Here is a 19,033-nt window from a genome sequence, read left to right on the forward strand (position 1 = left end):
CAAAGTTTTCCTTTACCAATCATGGAAAGCAATACAGTTTGATTTGGAATTCTAAAAATATAAGTGCAAAGTATAACCATTTATCAAGTAAATAACATAATAAGTTTGAAAATTAAAAGGTATTCATGCAAATTTACAATCTTATTTGACGTCTTATCCACACATTTAAATAATCCCCATTTGGCGAGAATAAGTCGATTCCAAGATCCAAAGAAACAAACAGTGGTTAAGCATGCTTTGGCTTGCCTTAACACTCAATCTCCTAAGGTAAGCAACGCTTTGCTAATGGCTCTAAACCGCTCTTGGTTGAATAAATCGTCGCATCTAATACTCTCTCAACAATTTATCCACTTTGCCACGACATGTTAGGACTCCATCACTCATATCGTTGAGTACAACCAAAACCAACTTGCATACCCGGTATGCCTTACGTTCCTTGGAGAAGTAGTTATGTCTCGCTTTGGCGTAGCCCACCACTACCCTCGTTCAGTTGGTAAGTGTTGTTTTGAAATGGCAAGTTTTACTCAATATTTAGGGACCTAGGGTTTCTATGTTTGTTGATTTAAGTGAACTTAATTAATCATCACAACATTAGTAATCCTAAACATGCATCTAACATATAATTCATATACATAAACATATATATCGAAAAACATAAATAGAGATGCATTTGGCAAATAGCATGACCCCTTGAGATCTTCAAATCTTCAAAAGGTCTTCATTTGCAACTTCATGGCTTCGTCTTCCAAGACTTGAGCAAAATAAATGCAACTATTAGTATCTACGATTAGGACTAATCTAAATATTAAGGTACAAAATTACTCAACGGTTCGCAGACCGTATTTAGATTTACAAAAATATATCACGGATCACAGTCCGTATTTTCTATCCTAATCGGGTCCCACTAGTTGCCATTTCATAAAACCTGTGAGAGAATATACATTCCATTCATCCATTCACTATCTGTGAATGGCCCATGAATTTTACAACGATAAACAAGTAACAATGCATAAAACACATGCCCGCACTAGTAACTAATCTAGGTGGTTAATCCGATTAACACGCCTAATTAAAACTACTCAAATTAGTTTTAACCGGCTATGTAAATAAGCGCAATTGATATTTGAAGCTCCCACTAAATTCCGCATCCAACTTAATTAATCCAATTAATTAAGCAGGTAAAACCCAAAATTTGTCAAAATAAATTTTGCCAATGTCGCTCACAACCCGAGGCCTAGCCTCCAAAATTTATTAAAATAATTAAAACCAATTTAGATTAATAAAATAATTAAAACGGCAAAATAAGCAAACAAGAAGCCAACCGTACTCAAGTGGTTCACGCACTACATGCGTGCCACATGAAAGTCAAGGTTGTCCAACAACCCCCGCACTATATGGCTTGGCGCACCTACCTTCACCACCCCACGTAGCACTAGCTAGGTACACTCTAGTAGCGTTTGCTACGGGTTACAAGGTGCTAGACACAAGGCCACGACTGCTTGCCCCTTTACACCAAAACACCAAGCACATGCACGCACTAAACGCTCGCACACCCCACGCACATGGCCGCACGCATCGAGCATGCCCTTGGCAGCCACATGCGGGCTGCTATGCAGCCCGGCTAGCCAAGGGAGGCTTTGCCTCGATTTGCGTGTCATAGCTTCGGGATTTTAATCCTAAATTTCACGTGACAATTTATTAATTCTAAATTAATTTTAGAACTAATTTTCGCGAGCAAAAATGAAATTTAAACAAGTCTAACTTAAATAAAAAATCATCCAAGTGCATGTAACCAAAATTATTTCCAAGAACCATTCTTTAATTAAATTGGTTTAACTTGGTGCAACAAAAATCAGAGGGCAATTACTCATTATCAATTTAATTAATTTAAATTAATCTTGAGTTTTTGAAAAAATAAAAGGGAGTTGGAAAAATATGAACTTTAATGTTCAAATGAAAAATCCAACTACTAACATTTGTGAATCCTTGAAAAATTATATCTTCCAATATGAAGATAAACAAATTTCTATCACAAAGTTTCAAACTTTATGATTCCAATCAACTCAAAAATGATTAAATCAACAAAGTTTAACAAAAATTCATGGAATTTAGTAACTCAAAGTTTCAATTACTTAATATAATTAAAGATTGAATCTTTAGTTCTTAGAAGCCTCAAAGAACAACAATTTCACACTTAATGCAATTAATTTGCAATTATGTGAAAAATAATAACAAGCTTTCAAACATAAATTACCACCAAGTAATCATGCCTAGAGAGGTTTAAAATTGCATATAAAATATGTATTAAACCAATTATATAACTGTTTTGGGTAAAAATCTGTAAATGTAAAGTCAACGATAGTCAAGCGAGGTCAATGACGAAGACTCCTCTTGACGGGGGCATAAATACGACGACACCCCTTCAGCAGCGACGAAGACGAAGTCAGGCACCAACCACCTATTTTCCAGGAAAAGATAAACACAAATGACCGAGTCCAAGCTTAGCCTATCCCTTGTGGAGAATCAGAACAGAAAAGATATTTTGTGTAACCAATGATCGAAAATCATGGAAGCAACTCTATCTCCTTGCAACGGCTAGAAATTAACCTAGCAATCATCTATATAAAGAGCAAAGCAACGACGAGCGAAGGACACATCGAGCTTAGCAACACTACTACTCAAAAACCTACCTTGTAACTGTTACTCTGAATATTTTTCCTTCATAGTGAAAGTTTGGTAGATCCTCATTCTACCCGCAGTTTTTACCTACTTTGGGTTTTCCGCGTCACCAATCCTTTGTCTCATTTAATTACTTTCGTTCAATTTATTTGTTGATTTTATTTAGTTGATCCGTAGCCTAGATTTCAATAATCAATCCCATTTAACGAAAATTAGCATAAACAATAACCACCATAAATATGCAATTAATTTTTAAGGTTAGAAAGACTTAAAATTTTTCGTCAAAACGAAAAATCCCTCGAAAAGTGCATTTCTGGTCGTTTTTTGGCTAATAACCGAGTACTAAGAGGGTAAAACCATTTCCAGAACGCCTTTTCCACCCAAAATTCACTATTTTTGGGTCGAAATCTGGGTTTAGGAGCTGAAGACAGCTATAATACGAGGTTAAAATAGATAAAACGAGCTACTAATCTAATTAGCAACTTAATACCAGAAAAATTAAGCCATAAAAATACATTGAAAAATATTATGATTTTAAAAATAAACGAGCGAGGCTCTAATACCGCTGTTGGAGTTTGGTGAGTCCGACTCACCACGGAAACAAACCCAAAACCAAGACCGCACTCGCAATAAATAAAACCATAAACATAAATAAATTAATCACAAGATTAAGGCAAGATAATTACCTTTGGAGCGTGCTTCGCCCAAACGGAAGGGGCTCTTACTTCGAAAGCTAGCCTCGAAAATACGACGGCCTCCAACGAAAGTCCACCCGCAAAAACTACTAGCGACTTTTAGGTCCGTTACCTCAAGGTAAGCGAGGTCCGACCAAAACCCGAGTATTATATGAGTTTAAGAGTTTTTGCTAATGCAATGCTCTATTGAATTCCTACTCAAGCAAGGAATTCTCATGCCATGCTTTGGCTATTTATAAGGAAAGATAGCTTGTGAATTCCACTCATCTTTCAATGTGGGACTTTTCACAAAAAGATCCCACATGGAAAGATTGATGAATTCAATCCTTAGTTAAATAAACCAAGGAACAAGTAACAAGTGTCACATGGTTAGGTGAGGACCACTTTCCCACTTGGTCCCCAAGGCATTTCACATGCAATGTGAACTAACCATGTGTCACCCAACCTTGAGCCCCAAGTTGGGTTCGCTTAGGCCATTTTATTTTGGCCCGTGTCCATGACCATCGCCCCGGGTCCACGACCCTTGCCACATGTGTCGCCACAGTGGCGCGCTGCCACGTGGCACGCGGCCTATGTGGTACGCTACCAACATGGCGGCTGCCAACGTGGCTGTCACATGTGCTGCCACATGGCATTTTTCCATGTAGCTGTCACGTGGCACACTCGTATTGGGCGCGCTTTCCTAGCCTTTCGAGTGGCAAGGATTTTACTTGTTACTTGAAGCATTTTCCCGTCACGCCAAATCCTAAATTTTGGCTCGACATTTGAGATTCTTCGACGCTCCAAGCTCGAATTATTGACGTCTAAATATTTAATACTCGGGCAACGAATTAATTTCTTGCGAATTAATTCGTCGAGTTGGTTAGTTTACTACCAAGGGTGTGACCCGAAGGGTTCCGTCAAGATTAAGTTGTAATATTAATTATGCATTAATATTACTGATCAGAAGGGGTAGGCATTCCGATCACTTGACCTTACTGAATATATTAGCTTTTTAATAATTCTGAACCCACTAACGGAACAGTACACTTGTTCTAATGACACCATTCCTTTCATCTGAGACCTACGTAGGGTAATGGATTGAGCATTTGATTTGTCAATTTGACTTTGCACATTTTGATCAGTTTGACCTGCGTCAACAGATGATGTTTGAGTACTTTGACTGTCATTCTGATTTTGTTGCTCATCCTCACGAACTTCGTCGAGTTTGATTTTCCTCCCACTTATCATTTTGGAAAGGTGTTCCTTCTCCAAAAAGACATTATCGTGAGCAACAAACACTTTGCTCTCCAATTTGTTGTAGAAGTAATACCCTTTGGTTTCTTTTGGGTAGCCCACAAAGTAAACCTTGTCAGATTTGGGATGAAGTTTGTCAGAAATCAATTTCTTGACATATGCTTCGCATCCCCATATCTTTAGAAAAGACAACATAGGAGGTTTCTTTGTCCATAATTCATATGAAGTCTTTTCTACAGATTTTAATGGTGCACGGTTCAGTGTTAGTGCCGCAGTTAGAAGTGCGTGTCCCGAGAAAGAGATAGGAAGATCACTAAGACCCATTGTTGATTGTACCATGTCTAACAAGGTCCGATTTCTCCTTTCGGATACTCCGTTCCATTGTGGAGTTCCTGGAGGTGTCAATTCTGAAAGTATACCCTTTTCTTTCAGATGGTCATCGAATTCTTGGCTCAAGTATTCACCACCTCGATCCGATCGAAGGGCTTTGATTTTCTTGCCAAGCTGATTTTCAACTTCACTCTGAAATTCTTTAAACTTTTCAAATGATTCAGATTTATGCGACATTAGGTAGACATAACCATATCTACTATAGTCATTTGTGAAGGTGATAAAATATCGGTGTCCATTTCTTGTGATGGAGCGCATTGGTCCACATACATCAGTGTGTATTAGACCTACTTGGAGAATGGCTATTTAATCATCTTGCCTAATAAACATCCCTCGCAATTCTCGAACGATTCTAAATCGAAAGAGTCAAGAACACCTTCCTGTAGAAGTCTCTTGATGTGTTTGATGTTAATGTGGCCAAGACGACAATGCCACAAGTAAGTCTGATTTGATTCCATGGTATTAGCTCTTTTGGTATCATCATAAATAATTTTGTCTAAACACACAAAAGGTGTAGTTTCCATAAATGTAAACAAGACATTAAACAAAAGGTCTTGTGATCAAGTTTAAAATGACGTCCAACGTTGCAAGATCAAAGTATGGTAGATAAAACTTAGCAAGTTTTAGAATTTAGACAAAATACATGAGATTACAAGCTTTCTTTGGATAGATGTTCTTCATTTTCCACTTGTGTACTCATGACCACTTAAAAAACACCACTCATTTCGTTCCTGAAATGGGAGCAAAAATGAGTCAATTTTCCGGTATCTAATACCTTATAAATTGCTTATTTTCAAGTGTCTAGATGATACCTGAGATTGAGGCTTTCTTTCCTCTTGCCTCATCTTCCAGATACTCGCTACATTATCTTTTGTAGTGGCCTTGCTACTACAATAGAAGCATCGCATCTTAGCCTTGTTTTTGAACTCCCTTTTCTTGAGCCTTAGAGCAAACTTAGCCGCCTTGCGAGAATAGGTTTTCTGGAGCTCTTGGACAACTTCCTTGTAGGATAGTTTGTTCCGATTGTTGGTAAGTTGCATCTTAATTGCAACGTATCCCGAGTGGAGTGAGCTTAAAAGCATATGAACCGCTTGCTCATCCTCCACCGGTTTACCAATCAGTTCCAGATGGTTAAATAACCTCGTCATCTTTTGCACATGGGCTTGAAGTGGCATCCCGGGTCTAAGTCTTGCACTATAGACCCTAGCCCATACTTCTTGCCTTTCTTTGCCAAGACACCCATCTTGCGGTGGCTTGATCCTTATGTTAGACAATGACCTAGTCACTTCTTCCACAAGTCCATCATAGTTGCCCTTATCGCTCTTTGTTACCCACAAATTAACCACATCTTCTAGAGCCTTGAGAAGTACATCCGGAAGGTAGTTGGAGAATTTTTTCTTCCACTGTTCCGAAATGGAGTATACCATGAGTTGAGAGACTCTCTTGCAATCATAACTCCACTCCTCATGAGCCATATATCTCATAATCCCTTTTGAGTAGAAACTCGGGATGGGCGTATCCAAGATATGCTCTAGGTAGCAATTGCGGAGGGTCAAACAGAGTTCCTCTTCCCATTCCTTGAAGTTTACCAAATTCAAGCTAAATGATAACTTCTCGGGAAGTTTTAGGAACAGTAGATTGTTGTCGATAGTTAAAGACATGATTCTACATTTGAAAGAATTTTGAAATGAAAAACCATTCATAATACTTAAATAAGATTGAATTCATGCATTTTAATCAAACTTATTTAAAACGTCTTATTCACACATTTAAAGGTTGTCCCCATTTTGGGTGAGAATAAGTCGATTCCAAGATCCGAAGAAACAAAGAGTGATTAAGCATGCTTTGGCTTGTCTTAACACCCAATCTCCTAATGTAAGCAAAGCTTTGCTAATGGCTCCAAGCCACTCTTGGTTGAATAAATCGTCACATCTAATGCTCTCTTAACAATTTATTCACTTTGCCACGACATGTTAGGATTCCATCACTCATATCGTTGAGTACAACCAAAACCAACTTGCATACCCGGTATGCCTTACGTTCCTTGGAGAGGTAGTGATGCCTCGCTTTGGCGTAGCCCACCACTACCCTCGTTCGGTTGGTAAGTGTTATTTTGGAATGGAAAGTTTTACTCAATATTTAGGGACCTAGGGTTTCTATGTTGGTTGATTTAAGTGAACTTAATTAATCATCACAACATTCGAAATCCTAAACATGCATCTAACATATAATTCATATACATAAACACATATTTCGACAAACGTAAATAGAGATGCATTTGGCAACTAGCATGACCCCTTGAGATCTTCAAATCTTCAAAAGGTCTTCATTTGCAACTTCATGGCTTCGTCTTCCAAGACTTTACCAAAAATAAATGCAACTATTAGTATCTACGATTAGGACTAATCTAAATATTAAGGTACAAAAATACTCAACGGTTCGCAGACCGTATTTAGATTTACAAAAATATATCACGGATCACAGTCCGTATTTTCTATCCTAATAGGGCCCCACTAGTTTCCATTTCATAAAACCTATGAGAGAATATACATTCCATTCATCCATTCACTATCTGTGAATGGCCCATGCATTTTACAACGATAAACAAGTAACAATGCATAAACACGCGAGAACTAGTAACTAATCTAGGTGGTTAATCCAATTAACACACCTAATTAAAACTAGTCAAAGTTGTTTTAACCGATTATGTATATAAGCGCAATTAATGTTTGAAGCTCCCACTAAATTTCGCATCCAACTCAATTAATCCAATTAATTAAGCCGGTAAAACCCAAAATTTGTCAAAATAAGTTTTCCCAATGCCGCTCAAAGACCGAGGCCTAGCCTCCAAATTTTATTAAAATAATTAAAACCAAATTAGATTAATAAAATAATTAAAACGGCAAAATAAGCAAACACGAGGCCAACCGTACTCAAGTGGTTCATGCACTACATATGTGCCACATGAAAGTCAAGGTTGTCTAACAACTCCGCACTATACGGCTTGACACACGTGCCTTCACCAACCCACGTAACACTAGCTAGGTACACCCTAGTAGCGTTTTCTACGGGTTGCAAGGTGATAGACACGAGGCCATGGCTGCTTGCCCCTTTACACGACGTATGCACCAAGCTCAAGCACACCATGCTCGTGCACCACACCCGTGCCACAACAGCCCTTACACCATGCACCACAGCACGCACGCACGCACCATCAAGGCAGGGTGCTGCTGCTGCTTGCGGCCGTGCGCACCAGCCACAACTTGGCTTCACGCACCATCAAGGCAGCCCCTTGGCAGCCACATGTGAGCTGCTATGCAGCCCGACTAGCCAAGGGTGCTTACGCCTTGATTTGCGTGCCATAGCCACGGGACATTGATCCCAAAATTTCCGTGACTTTATTATTAATTCTAAATTAATTTTAGAACTAATTCATAGAGAAAAATGAAAAATTTAAACAAGTCTATTTTAAAATAAAATTTTCAAAGTGCATCTAACCAAAATAATTACCAAGAACCATTCTTTAATTAAATTGGTTTAACTTGGTGCAACAAAATAAGTGAGGCATTTTCTCGTTATTAATTTAATTAATTTAAATTAATCTTGAGTTATTAACAAAATAAAAGGGAGTTGGAATAATGAGCATAAGTTCAATAAATATTCCAACTTTAATACCTGTGAATCCTTGAAAAATTTTATCTTCCAATATGAAGATTAACAAATTTCTATCACAAAGTTTCAAACTTTATGATTCCAATCAACTAAAAAATGATTAAATCAACAAAGTTCAACAAAAAATTCATGGAATTTAGTAACTTAAAGTTTCAATCACTTAACATAATTAAAGATTGAATCTTTAGTACTTGGAAGCCTCAAAGAACAACAATTTCACACTTAATGCAATTAGTTTGCAATTATGTGAAAAATAAAACCAAGCTTTGAAACATAAATTACCACCAAGTAATCATGCCTAAAGAGGTTTAAAATTGCATATAAAATATTTATTGAACCAATTACATAACCACCATAAATATGCAATTAATTTTCAAGGTTAGAAAGACTTAAAAATTTTCGTCAAAACGAAAAATCCCTCGTGCAATTCTGATCGTTTTTTTTGGCTAAAAACCGAGTTCTAGAAGGGTAAAACCATTTCCAAAACACCTTTTCCACCCAAAATTCACTATTTTTGGGTCAAAATCTGGGTTTGGGGCTAAAGACAGCTTTAATACGAGGTTAAAATAAATAAACCAACTACTAATCTAATTAGCAACTTAATACCAGAAAAATTAAGCCATAAAAACACCTTAAAAAATATTATGATTTTAAAAATAAACGAGCGAGGCTCCGATACCGCTGTTGGGGTTTGGTGAGTCCGACTCACCGCGGAAACAAACCCAAAACCAAGACCGCACTCGCAATAAATAAAACCATAAACATAAATAAATTAATCACAAGATTAAGAAAAGATAATTGCCTTTGGAGTGTGCTTCGCCCAAACGGAAGGAGCTCTTACTTCGAAAGCAAGCCTCGAAATTACGACGGCCTCCAACGATATTCCACCCACAACTCGACCACCGAAAATGGTCCGTCCAATGCCTTGGGGTTAGCAAGGCCCGACCAAAAACCCGAGTGATTAATGAGTTCAAAGGTTTTCACAATGGTGATGCCTTTTTCAACTCTCACTCAAGTGATTTTCCCAATACCCTAACTTGGGTATTTATAGGGAAAAACTAGAGAGTGAAAAGCTCTCCCATCTATGTGGGAGAATTTGATCTTCCCATTTTATTTTAAAGCTAAAATAAAATTAATAATCAAACTAGTAATAAATTAACAAGTGGCAAGCTCATGTGAGAGGTTCGGTGATGACCATTTGGAGGAGAGGGGGGGACCAAACTTGCTCCCCACTCCCTCTTCCAAAACCGCCCAACACATCACCTCACACAGCTCTCACCATGCGCCACATGGCACCCACCCTTGGGCATTAAGGCACCCAAGGTGGGCTGCCTTACCGTGGCTGCCACGCCCAGCAGGCCCAGCAGTGCTAGCCAGCACGCATTGGCCCAGCCATGCTGCTGCGGCTTGTTGCGGCATGGCTACTAGCCAATGCGCGCATAAGGCAGCGCCCAGCAGTGCTAGCACGCACTAGGTAGTGCCTAGCCTTTCGATGGTAGCCTTGGTGTGCTAGCACGCACCAGCCATTCTAGCCTCGGCTTGGTGCGCATGCTAGCCACCATGCTAGGTTATATGCCCCTAGCACTCGTTTTGCTCGGGGCATTCCGATGCTAGGGGTATTTTGGTCTTTGTTGATTTATTATTATTTTTATGTCTCGTCTTTTACTATTTTTCGACTCGACTTCCGACGTTCGGTTTCGACGCTCTAAGCTCGAATTCCCGACGTCTAAATATTAATTACTCGGTCAACTTATTAATTAATTCCTAATTAATTCGTCGCTTCGGTTTGTTAGTTGCTTGGGTGTGACCCGAAGGGTTCAGTCAAGATTAAGCTGCAATATTAATTATGCATTAATATTACTGATCGGAAGCGGCCTCCACCCAGGCATTCCGATCACTTGACCTTACTGAATATATTAGCTTTCTAATAATTCTAAACCCACTAACGAAATAGTACACTTCTTCGAAGGACACCATTCCTTTCATAACTAACCACCCTCCAATGACATCTAAATTGTATTACAAAGTGTTATTCATGTTCACAAATTCTAAAATTCTAATTGTGAACTTATATGTATATATTTTAACAGCAATATGATTGCAAAATTAATTTCATTTCTTTGATCAGTTACTCAACCATAATTCATAAGGTTATAGTTGATTAAAATATATAACCCAAAAATGCAAAACAATTTTAAAGATTTTTTCTTTTTAACCACAAAATATGTTTACTAGAAGGAATTTATTATGATAGTTGAATAATAAAAAAAATCCCTTAAACAAATAAAATAAAATGATAATATAGCATTTACGTTGCTGCATATCTATCTATTACATATTACTTAAGGATAAACTAATACAGACATTTGGCAAAATTTTATTAAAAATTTTCACTCCAATAATAATTACTAAAGAAATTTATCTTTCATAATGATCCTTGTTTTAAAAATTATAGCTTCTAAAAAAGGATTGCATTTGATTTAATACATTTGCTTTACATAAAAAATAAACCAAACTTTCTAAAATATTTAATTGTTCAATATAATTTATATGTGGTTTTGTTAAAAAAAAAATATATCTGAATATTTATTAAATTGTTGAATATATCTGAATATTTATTAAAAAAAATATATCTAAAAAGTTTCCAAGAAAGAGAAAAAACAGAGGTATAGAAGAAGAAAGAGAAACATTAACGGTCGAAGCTCGAAGCTCGAAGCCGAAGCCGAAGCCGAAGCCTCTCTAGTCGCCGGTGGTCTCCGGTCACCACAGAAGATTGAACCAAGTCGCATCTCCAAGGGAATCGCCGTTCGCAATTGTTAGAGTTTTTGAGAATTGGGGGAAATCCAAAATTAGGTTAGTAATTTACTGATTTTGGGTTTTTTTCAAAAAAATATGGCCTAAAATTCCAAGGAAACGTCAGAAAATGGTCTAAGCCATCCTTAATACGTACCCGAGCAAGAGGCTAGCCGTCCCCAAATAATTTGGGCCAAATTGGATTGCCGTACCACTTTCGAAGGGGACGCCTTGGGATGTTTCCAAGCCGTAACCGTCCCCGAAACGTTTCCGATACGGGAGACGGCTACAATCTGACGAATCCGTGTATCCTTGCTTGCCGTCCAATACTTGTATTGAAGCAGCTTCTGAGGTAAGTTTTTGTTTCTTTTAGTAATTATCATAATAATTTTGCAATCTAGGGTTATCTTTGATTTAATTTAATTTAAATTAATTGTCTGTGCTGTAAATGTAGGGTTCGAAAAATTAATTCTAAAATACTAAGATTATGAAAAGAAAATTTTGGGCCTAATTTGACAATTTAATCACATATCCTAAAGATGTGATTTTTCGAGATAATTGAATCAAATTTGGTTGCTAATGTATTGCACAACCCTTTAATGTTAGGATTGAACTATGAATTCCGAGAGGAGGATTACCCGTAGTTGTTCTAGATTGTTGGGAAGAAAAGTAGTTGTTGGGTTGAATTCACAAAGTAAACAAATAGGCAGGAATTTGTTCAACAATCAGAGTTATGAATGGAAAGCGAGGAAAGTTCTCAGTCCGGTGCAACCCTCAGCTGTTACAGTAGGTGGTGAAGTGAAAGGAAAAAGTTGTACTAAGGGGAAGGAAAACAGAAGTGATTCTTGTAAAGGTTCTAAAACAATTAAGTCGACTTATCTTTCTGGTTGTGTTAATAGAGGAGGTCAAAGGGGAAGACGAAACAATCTTTTTGATGATGAACATGGAAGGGATGGCAAAACAGATGATTCATGCAAACAGAAGGAGGGAAATGTGGAGAGGAGGATTACACGTAGTGTTTCTAAAACAGATGATTCTTGCAAGAAAAAAGATGGATATGTGGAGAGGAGGATTACGCTTAGTGTTTCTAAAACAGATGATTCATGCAAACAAAAAGATGGAAATGTGGAGAGGAGAATTACGCGTAGTGTTTCTAAACAGGTGGGTTTAAATTGTCAAACTATGTTGAGGCGGAGCACCCGAATGTCTTCTACAGGCAGTGTTTCATACATTAAGACTGAACCACGAATGACAATACAATGTGGTTCAGTGTTGTCTGCCTGTGTTATAGAAGACGAGAAGAAAGATTCAAAAGACATCAAGGCTAAGGAAAAGAAATCTGATGATTGTGCTGAAGTAGATATACAAGGAAGAAGGGAATCCAAGCTGACTGGAGTGAAAAGGAGAAGAAAGCAAGATGTGCTTCAAGGGAATAGTCAAGGGTGGACAAAGGAGCAGGAAGTAGCGTTGCATAAAGCTTATTTCTCTGCAAAACCAAGTCCGCATTTTTGGAAGAAAGTTGCTAAACTGGTATTTTCCCCATTATTTTTGGATCTTGATGTTTATGCCTGCTTGCTCTTTGTGTTTATTATGCACATTGCTCTGATTTGTTCTGCTAATGTGTGGACTGAGACAATGAGTAAAAGAATATCAGTAGTTTTCTGCTGTGCATCATGTGTTAGAATATAGATTTTGCTTCTATATTAATCTCATTTTTTGCTATTTGATAAATAGAATGGTTTCTTTTGATTGTCAAATTGTTATTAATAAGCACCAATGTACCATTGCTTACAGCTCATTTCCAAAGTCTTGAAGCAGGATAAGTATAATAGGATCTAATGCAGGGATACTAGAATATTATACTTATAGTAGATTAAAGTAACTTCCTACCCTTGGCCCTATCACAATACACAACATAAAAAAAGCATCTGGAAAAATTATGTTGCTACTTTCTTGAAGCAAAGTATTGATTTCATCTGTGCTGCACTGCAAACATTGATGAACTTGTAGGATTTGACAATATTGACATTGCCCTGTATTTTTCTTGTTTTAAATCATTCATTCCTTTCCAAAGCTCAACCTCTCTTTTTTATTTATTAGATACCTGAGGATTTTTCTGAAATAGTTTCAAATTGTGAATGAAGCTTTGACATGTTGTAATCAGTGAAGTATTCACTAGTTGGTCTTATACGTATTGCCAAAATCTAAGAGTTGAGGGTTTTTGTTGATTTAATTTGTTAAAGAACTAAACTACTCAAGGACCATTGACCTTGTCTCATGGGATTTTGGATATTGAACTATAGATACAACTAACTTTTTTGCATCTTTATTAGCCTAGCACAGGTAATTACCAGTCATCTGACAGTTTTCAGACTTTGAGAACCTTTAACAAATGTTGCTGAAGTTAAACAGCTCGAAGCAGTTTGATGTCTCCAGAGATAATAATTAAAATTTGAATTGACTACTGCAGGTTTCCTTTTTTATAAGTATTTTTTATTTTTGTATTTTCCTCAAAGACAAAAAATGTTGATAGTTAGCAATTAATTGCTTATTAAGAAAGTTTCTTTCTTTCAATTTATATTAATAAAGGCAATCATTTATCCAAATTGATTTTGAAATTTAAATAGAGATATTGACTTCAAATCAATTTTGTAAGGTATGATATTTTGACAATGTAGTACTTCATTAGTTTTCAACAATAAGAAAATACCACTTTATCATAAAGTAGCTATTAGGTTAGTGACTCATTCATGGGGCATAGTTTTTTTCCAGTCCAAGTGCCAAGCCTAGATGTTTGTGGTGGTGTGTGATGAGATTGTTATGTCGACCTTAAACATATAGGAAAAGATCAAAGCAAGTACACATCGACGAGAAACATGATGAAAGTAACCTCTATTGGTAATAAGTTTTATGAAAAACATGTAAAATGGGAGGCATCTCGGAAGAAGGGATCTTGTATTTTTAGAAAGGAGATGTGACAGGAGTATCTTAATGCAGATATGTAATGAAGATTGATACCTTAGCAGAACTTAGTTGAGGCTAAGGGACATGACTTGATTTGATTTGAGCTTACTATTCCCACAAAATTGAAATATAGCTTGTTAAGATTTTGATTGGTGATCACAAGTAACAAAATTTTCTCTTTCTGTTAAAATAGACTTGCTGGTGAATGAGGATGTTTTTTTTTTTTTCCTTCACTTTCACCCCCCTGCTACTTCTGAATGGGGTGCCATTACTGCCACAACTGACTAAAAGCCATAATGTTAAGGTGACCATGCACTTTTGCTGAATACATTAACTTCTATTTTTGGCGGAGAGGATGCCTATCAGTAGTAAGTTCCTTTTGAGCTCCATTTGGAGAATTGGAGATTGCAATGATGCTTAGGATATGCTGCTTTTGCAGCTGCATCAGTGGAGTTTGAATGTATCCCTTGGATGAGCTAAAAAAACTAGAGCTTTGGATTTATATAAGAGGAAGGGGATGGATATGTTAGTTAAAACTTTATCAACGTGGGCTATTTTTTTATTTTATTGAATTTGTTGTTGATGTCACCTCATAAAGTCTAATGAAGTTTGATAGAAAATTTTGTAGGTTTGTTAATGATAAGTATAAGCTTTAGAATAAAGTTGCCAAGGTGAACTACGTTAAATGGACATGGTGTATGATGCAAGATAGTCCTTGAAAGTTAAGGGTTCGTTTGGCATTGCTGTGATTTTCTGTTTTTTGGTTTTTTGTTGTATAAAAGTATGTGATACATGTCACATAATAAATAAAAAATTATTTAAACTTATTAAAATCATAATAATTTTGAAAACTGACAACAAAAAAGTGAAAAATACCTTTTTCTAGTTTCTTGTTTTTGGTTTTTAGTTTTCAAAAAAATAGGAAATTGAAAACTAAAAATGGTGCCAAACAACCCCTAAGCTCCCAAATTTATGGTGAGTTTTGCAAGAAAAGCTGCATGATCTATAGGGAACAAGCTGTCCTATGATAAAATAAGGTAACCTTTGATGTCTGCTCAAGGCATGCATATTTAGCCTAGGGAGCTTAAAAAGGGATTTTAGACCACCTTACGAATAATTAGGCTAGGCTGGTGTTAAATTCAGAGTACATGGCTGTGTCATACTATGATTTCAAATTGCAGTATGTAGTGTAGTGCCAGTCACATTGATGTCTACATGGTCTGCTCATACAATAGTGCTCTAGGGGTGTACATAAAGCAGACCGGAACTGTAACTGGACCGGAACTTGACCGGTGGATTCAGGTCCAGGAAAAAATTAGAATTTTCTGGTCTTGACTGGAGACTGGTCCCGCTGTATTTATTTTTACTTTTTATATTTAAGTTTAGTTGTCACCTAAACTAAACCTAATGAAACCCATTCCTATAGCCGCCCTACTCCACTCTCATTCTTACTGTGTAATTTCCTCCATCTCCTCTCACAGTCTCACCCACACTCTCAATCTCTCACTATAACCCAAACTCTGGCTAACCGGTCCAAAACCGGGTCTGATTTGAACTCCAGATCTGAACCAGAACCGGACTGGATGATTCAGGTCCGGTCTCTGGTCTGCGAAAATCAGATATTCTGGTTCTGAACCGGTGTACAGTGCATGTCTACAAACAACAATTCTTCAACCTTTTTTTTGTTCCACATGTTTTTACACATCCTAACTATGCATGAGATTTCACTAATATATTTTGTTTTTGACCTGTTTTCACCTTTGTTCTACAATTTTTTATTTTATTTTTTTTTTTTTTTTTTTTTTTTTTTTTTTTTTTACAGTATTACACTAAGAAAAGGTCTAAAGATCTGATTCTAAGGTTGGGATATATTTGAACTTGGATTAAATCAAGTAGTCTCATATACTTTCTTTTGCTTTCAAAAGTTAAACTCACTCTAACTCTTTCTCTGGGAAAGTTGGGAAAAGTGAGTGTGTATAAGAAACAGTGGATAAAGTAAGACAATTAGACAAAAACATGGGTAGATATATAAGGAAAAGGTTGATAAAATAAGAGATAGTGAGTGGAAAGTGTAAGTTAAAGATGGATAAAGTAAGAGAGCGGGTGGTAAAGTGTAAATTTGTGATAGAACAAGCAGCAAGGCCACCTATCTTATCCAATATGCCAGAAGGAAGAAACAAGGGAGGACCACTGATGAGCAGCAACTACAGAATACAGAACAGCCACCAGCAGGGCAAGCAGCCACAGCACACTACATCAAATAGTGGTGCATCTGACTGAGGACAGCTACTAGGACAGAGGATCCAAACCTTGTATATAAGAGAGAGGAGGGAATGAAAGAAGGCAGCTGATAATTTGTATTGTGTTTCACATTAGAGTTGTAGCCTAAAGCTACTCTGAGTTTCTGCTATTATCTGTTATTTCCTGAGTGTGAGTCTTGAGTCCATTGCAAAATAGTGTGGGTTAAGAGGAGTAAGGTAGTGAAAAGGCTTTTGCTAAAAATGGGATGAAGTAAAAGCGACTTGAACTATCTGAAACACTCTAAAACAGTAAGTGAGTCGAACTTTTGAGAATGAAATTAGTTTTCATTTCATGTTGTAGGAGACTTTTAGCTGAATTATGTGAGAGGATGGGAAAGATAAATATAAACTTGCAGAGTCCTCAAAGTTGACACTTTAGGCCAACGCCAACATTGCGAGCTTGTGACCGTAGTGTGTAAGAGATATCATGGGACATTTATAAATAGTTTCTAAGAGCTAAGATATATCTCTCTCACTTTAGATTTCATAATTATTAGGAAGAGTAAGCAATATTTAGTTTGTTGGATTTGGCCTCTAAGAATTTCTACGTGCTTGAAGGGCTGCATTATTGGAGGATTTGACTTTGTCTTTGTTTCGGAGTTTCTGGTTTTGTTCTGCTTTTCAGGTGAGGTTAAGAATTTACTTAAGAGTAGCAGAAGGGAAGGTTGATACATTTATTGCATTGGCGTAGAAAATTTCAGCTGCAATTTGGTTGTGTATCAAGTCTACATTTTAAACATTATCATCCTAAATTCTGTAGATGAGATGTGCATGTGTCTAAAACAGTTGCAGCAACTTTCAAAGAACCGTCTTATGTTCATGTCTCACTGTTGTGGTCATCCAATTGTTTCAGGTTCCAGGAAAGTCTGCTCAAGAATGTTTTGATAAAGCTCACTCAGACAATCAGACTCCACTTTCCTCTAAGTCATCTTCAAGAGCTAAAAAACAGAACTTACCATCTAACTTAGTCTCTGGAAGTGAATTGTTTAAATATGTTGAAACGAAGAGAAAAAGGCCTTGCAAGAGTAAGTGTAAGAGCCGGGTGGCACGTAAAACTGTGAGACAATTATTGCAGAAGTATTGTCATGTGAATCAAGATAATGAAGCAGATTTGTTTGCTGTTCTTGAGCCTTCAGTAAATTACTCAGCTGAAGCCCTTCAGCTGAATGCTGTACAGTTGACTCCGAAACAATTACAGAGAAGCCCAGATTCCTCAAAGTCTTGGGACAGATCTTCTTCTGGCCGTAAGAACCACCTTTCGAGGTTCAGCAATCGAAGTGCAAGCCCCCTTACAAGTCCTCCAGTTCTGAAGAAGGTGAAGAATATGGCTTTACATGAGAAGTATATTGACCAATTGCACATCAGGGAGAATAAGAGAACGGTGGCTTTCTCACGCTGTCTGAAGTCAGCTCGTAACCAATTGGATAGAAAAGAAAACTCTGTAAACTCTGTTCACGTGAAGGATATCATTAAAGCAGCGAAAGATGCCCTAGTTTTTGATGCCAAAGATGCCATTGATAAATTTCAACAGTCGCAGGCCAATACTACAGAAGGAGTTTCAGACTCTGAGGAATTTCTATATAGTGATAATGATGAAGATGAAGCTGTGCTGTAAGATGCATCCTTGAGCATGCAACTATAGTAATGGGACTCAATTCGTTTGAGCTGCTGTATGATCAGAAAGATCTGTTAAGATGATGGATTTAACCAGGGCTGAGGCTGCACTAGTTTCTGACCCAAGCGACTGTTATCCGAGGAAATCTTCAATCACTGTTAAAGATGAAACAGAATTTTAAGATTCTCTCTTGAGCTTGCTAACATATTAGAACTTGGAGTTAGATCTGACTTTGTAATACTGTACTATCCAAGTATGAATGTATATTCAAAGTTAATCCATAGGCTTTTTACCTAGCCCCAGTCGTAACCTAGGTTAGAGACATAGAGATACATTTTTTGTATTGTCATTCTCTGTACATTAGTACATTTGAGGCATCATATCTGGCTGCTGCATTTTGATTCCCAAGATAATGTTTATATTCAGGAATTTCCTGATCAATGTGAGTGTCTGAGTTCGTATGATGTTATCATCCCATTCATCCCAATATGCTCTATACAAGATTTTTGTCTCACTTTTTTGATATTACGGATCCCATGCAACGTAAGATTTGGAAATAATAAATGTACTACTTATTTAATTACAACCTAAGTTCTACAATAATTCACCAGGAAAAAGAAAGACAGTTAATTATGTCTAAACACCAATAGGTTATTATTATTATTATTATTATTTTATTTTATTTTATT

At 37.0% G+C, this 19,033-nt stretch overlaps 1 protein-coding gene across 1 annotated transcript; it reads left to right on the forward strand.

Moving 5' to 3' along the window:
• The first annotated feature begins 11,302 nt into the window (after nt 1-11,302).
• On the forward strand, nt 11,303-18,808 carry LOC110699591 (mis18-binding protein 1-like). The gene is made up of 3 exons (XM_021877125.1): nt 11,303-11,817; nt 12,072-12,995; nt 17,583-18,808. The coding sequence occupies exons 2-3, from the start codon at nt 12,081-12,083 to the stop codon at nt 18,342-18,344; spliced, it is 1,677 nt and encodes a 558-aa protein (XP_021732817.1). The 5' UTR covers nt 11,303-11,817; nt 12,072-12,080; the 3' UTR covers nt 18,345-18,808.
• Nucleotides 18,809-19,033: the final 225 nt, after the last annotated feature.

The sequence above is a fragment of the Chenopodium quinoa genome, unplaced genomic scaffold, assembly GCF_001683475.1.
Source record: "Chenopodium quinoa cultivar QQ74 unplaced genomic scaffold, ASM168347v1, whole genome shotgun sequence".
Classification (NCBI taxonomy): domain Eukaryota; kingdom Viridiplantae; phylum Streptophyta; class Magnoliopsida; order Caryophyllales; family Amaranthaceae; genus Chenopodium; species Chenopodium quinoa.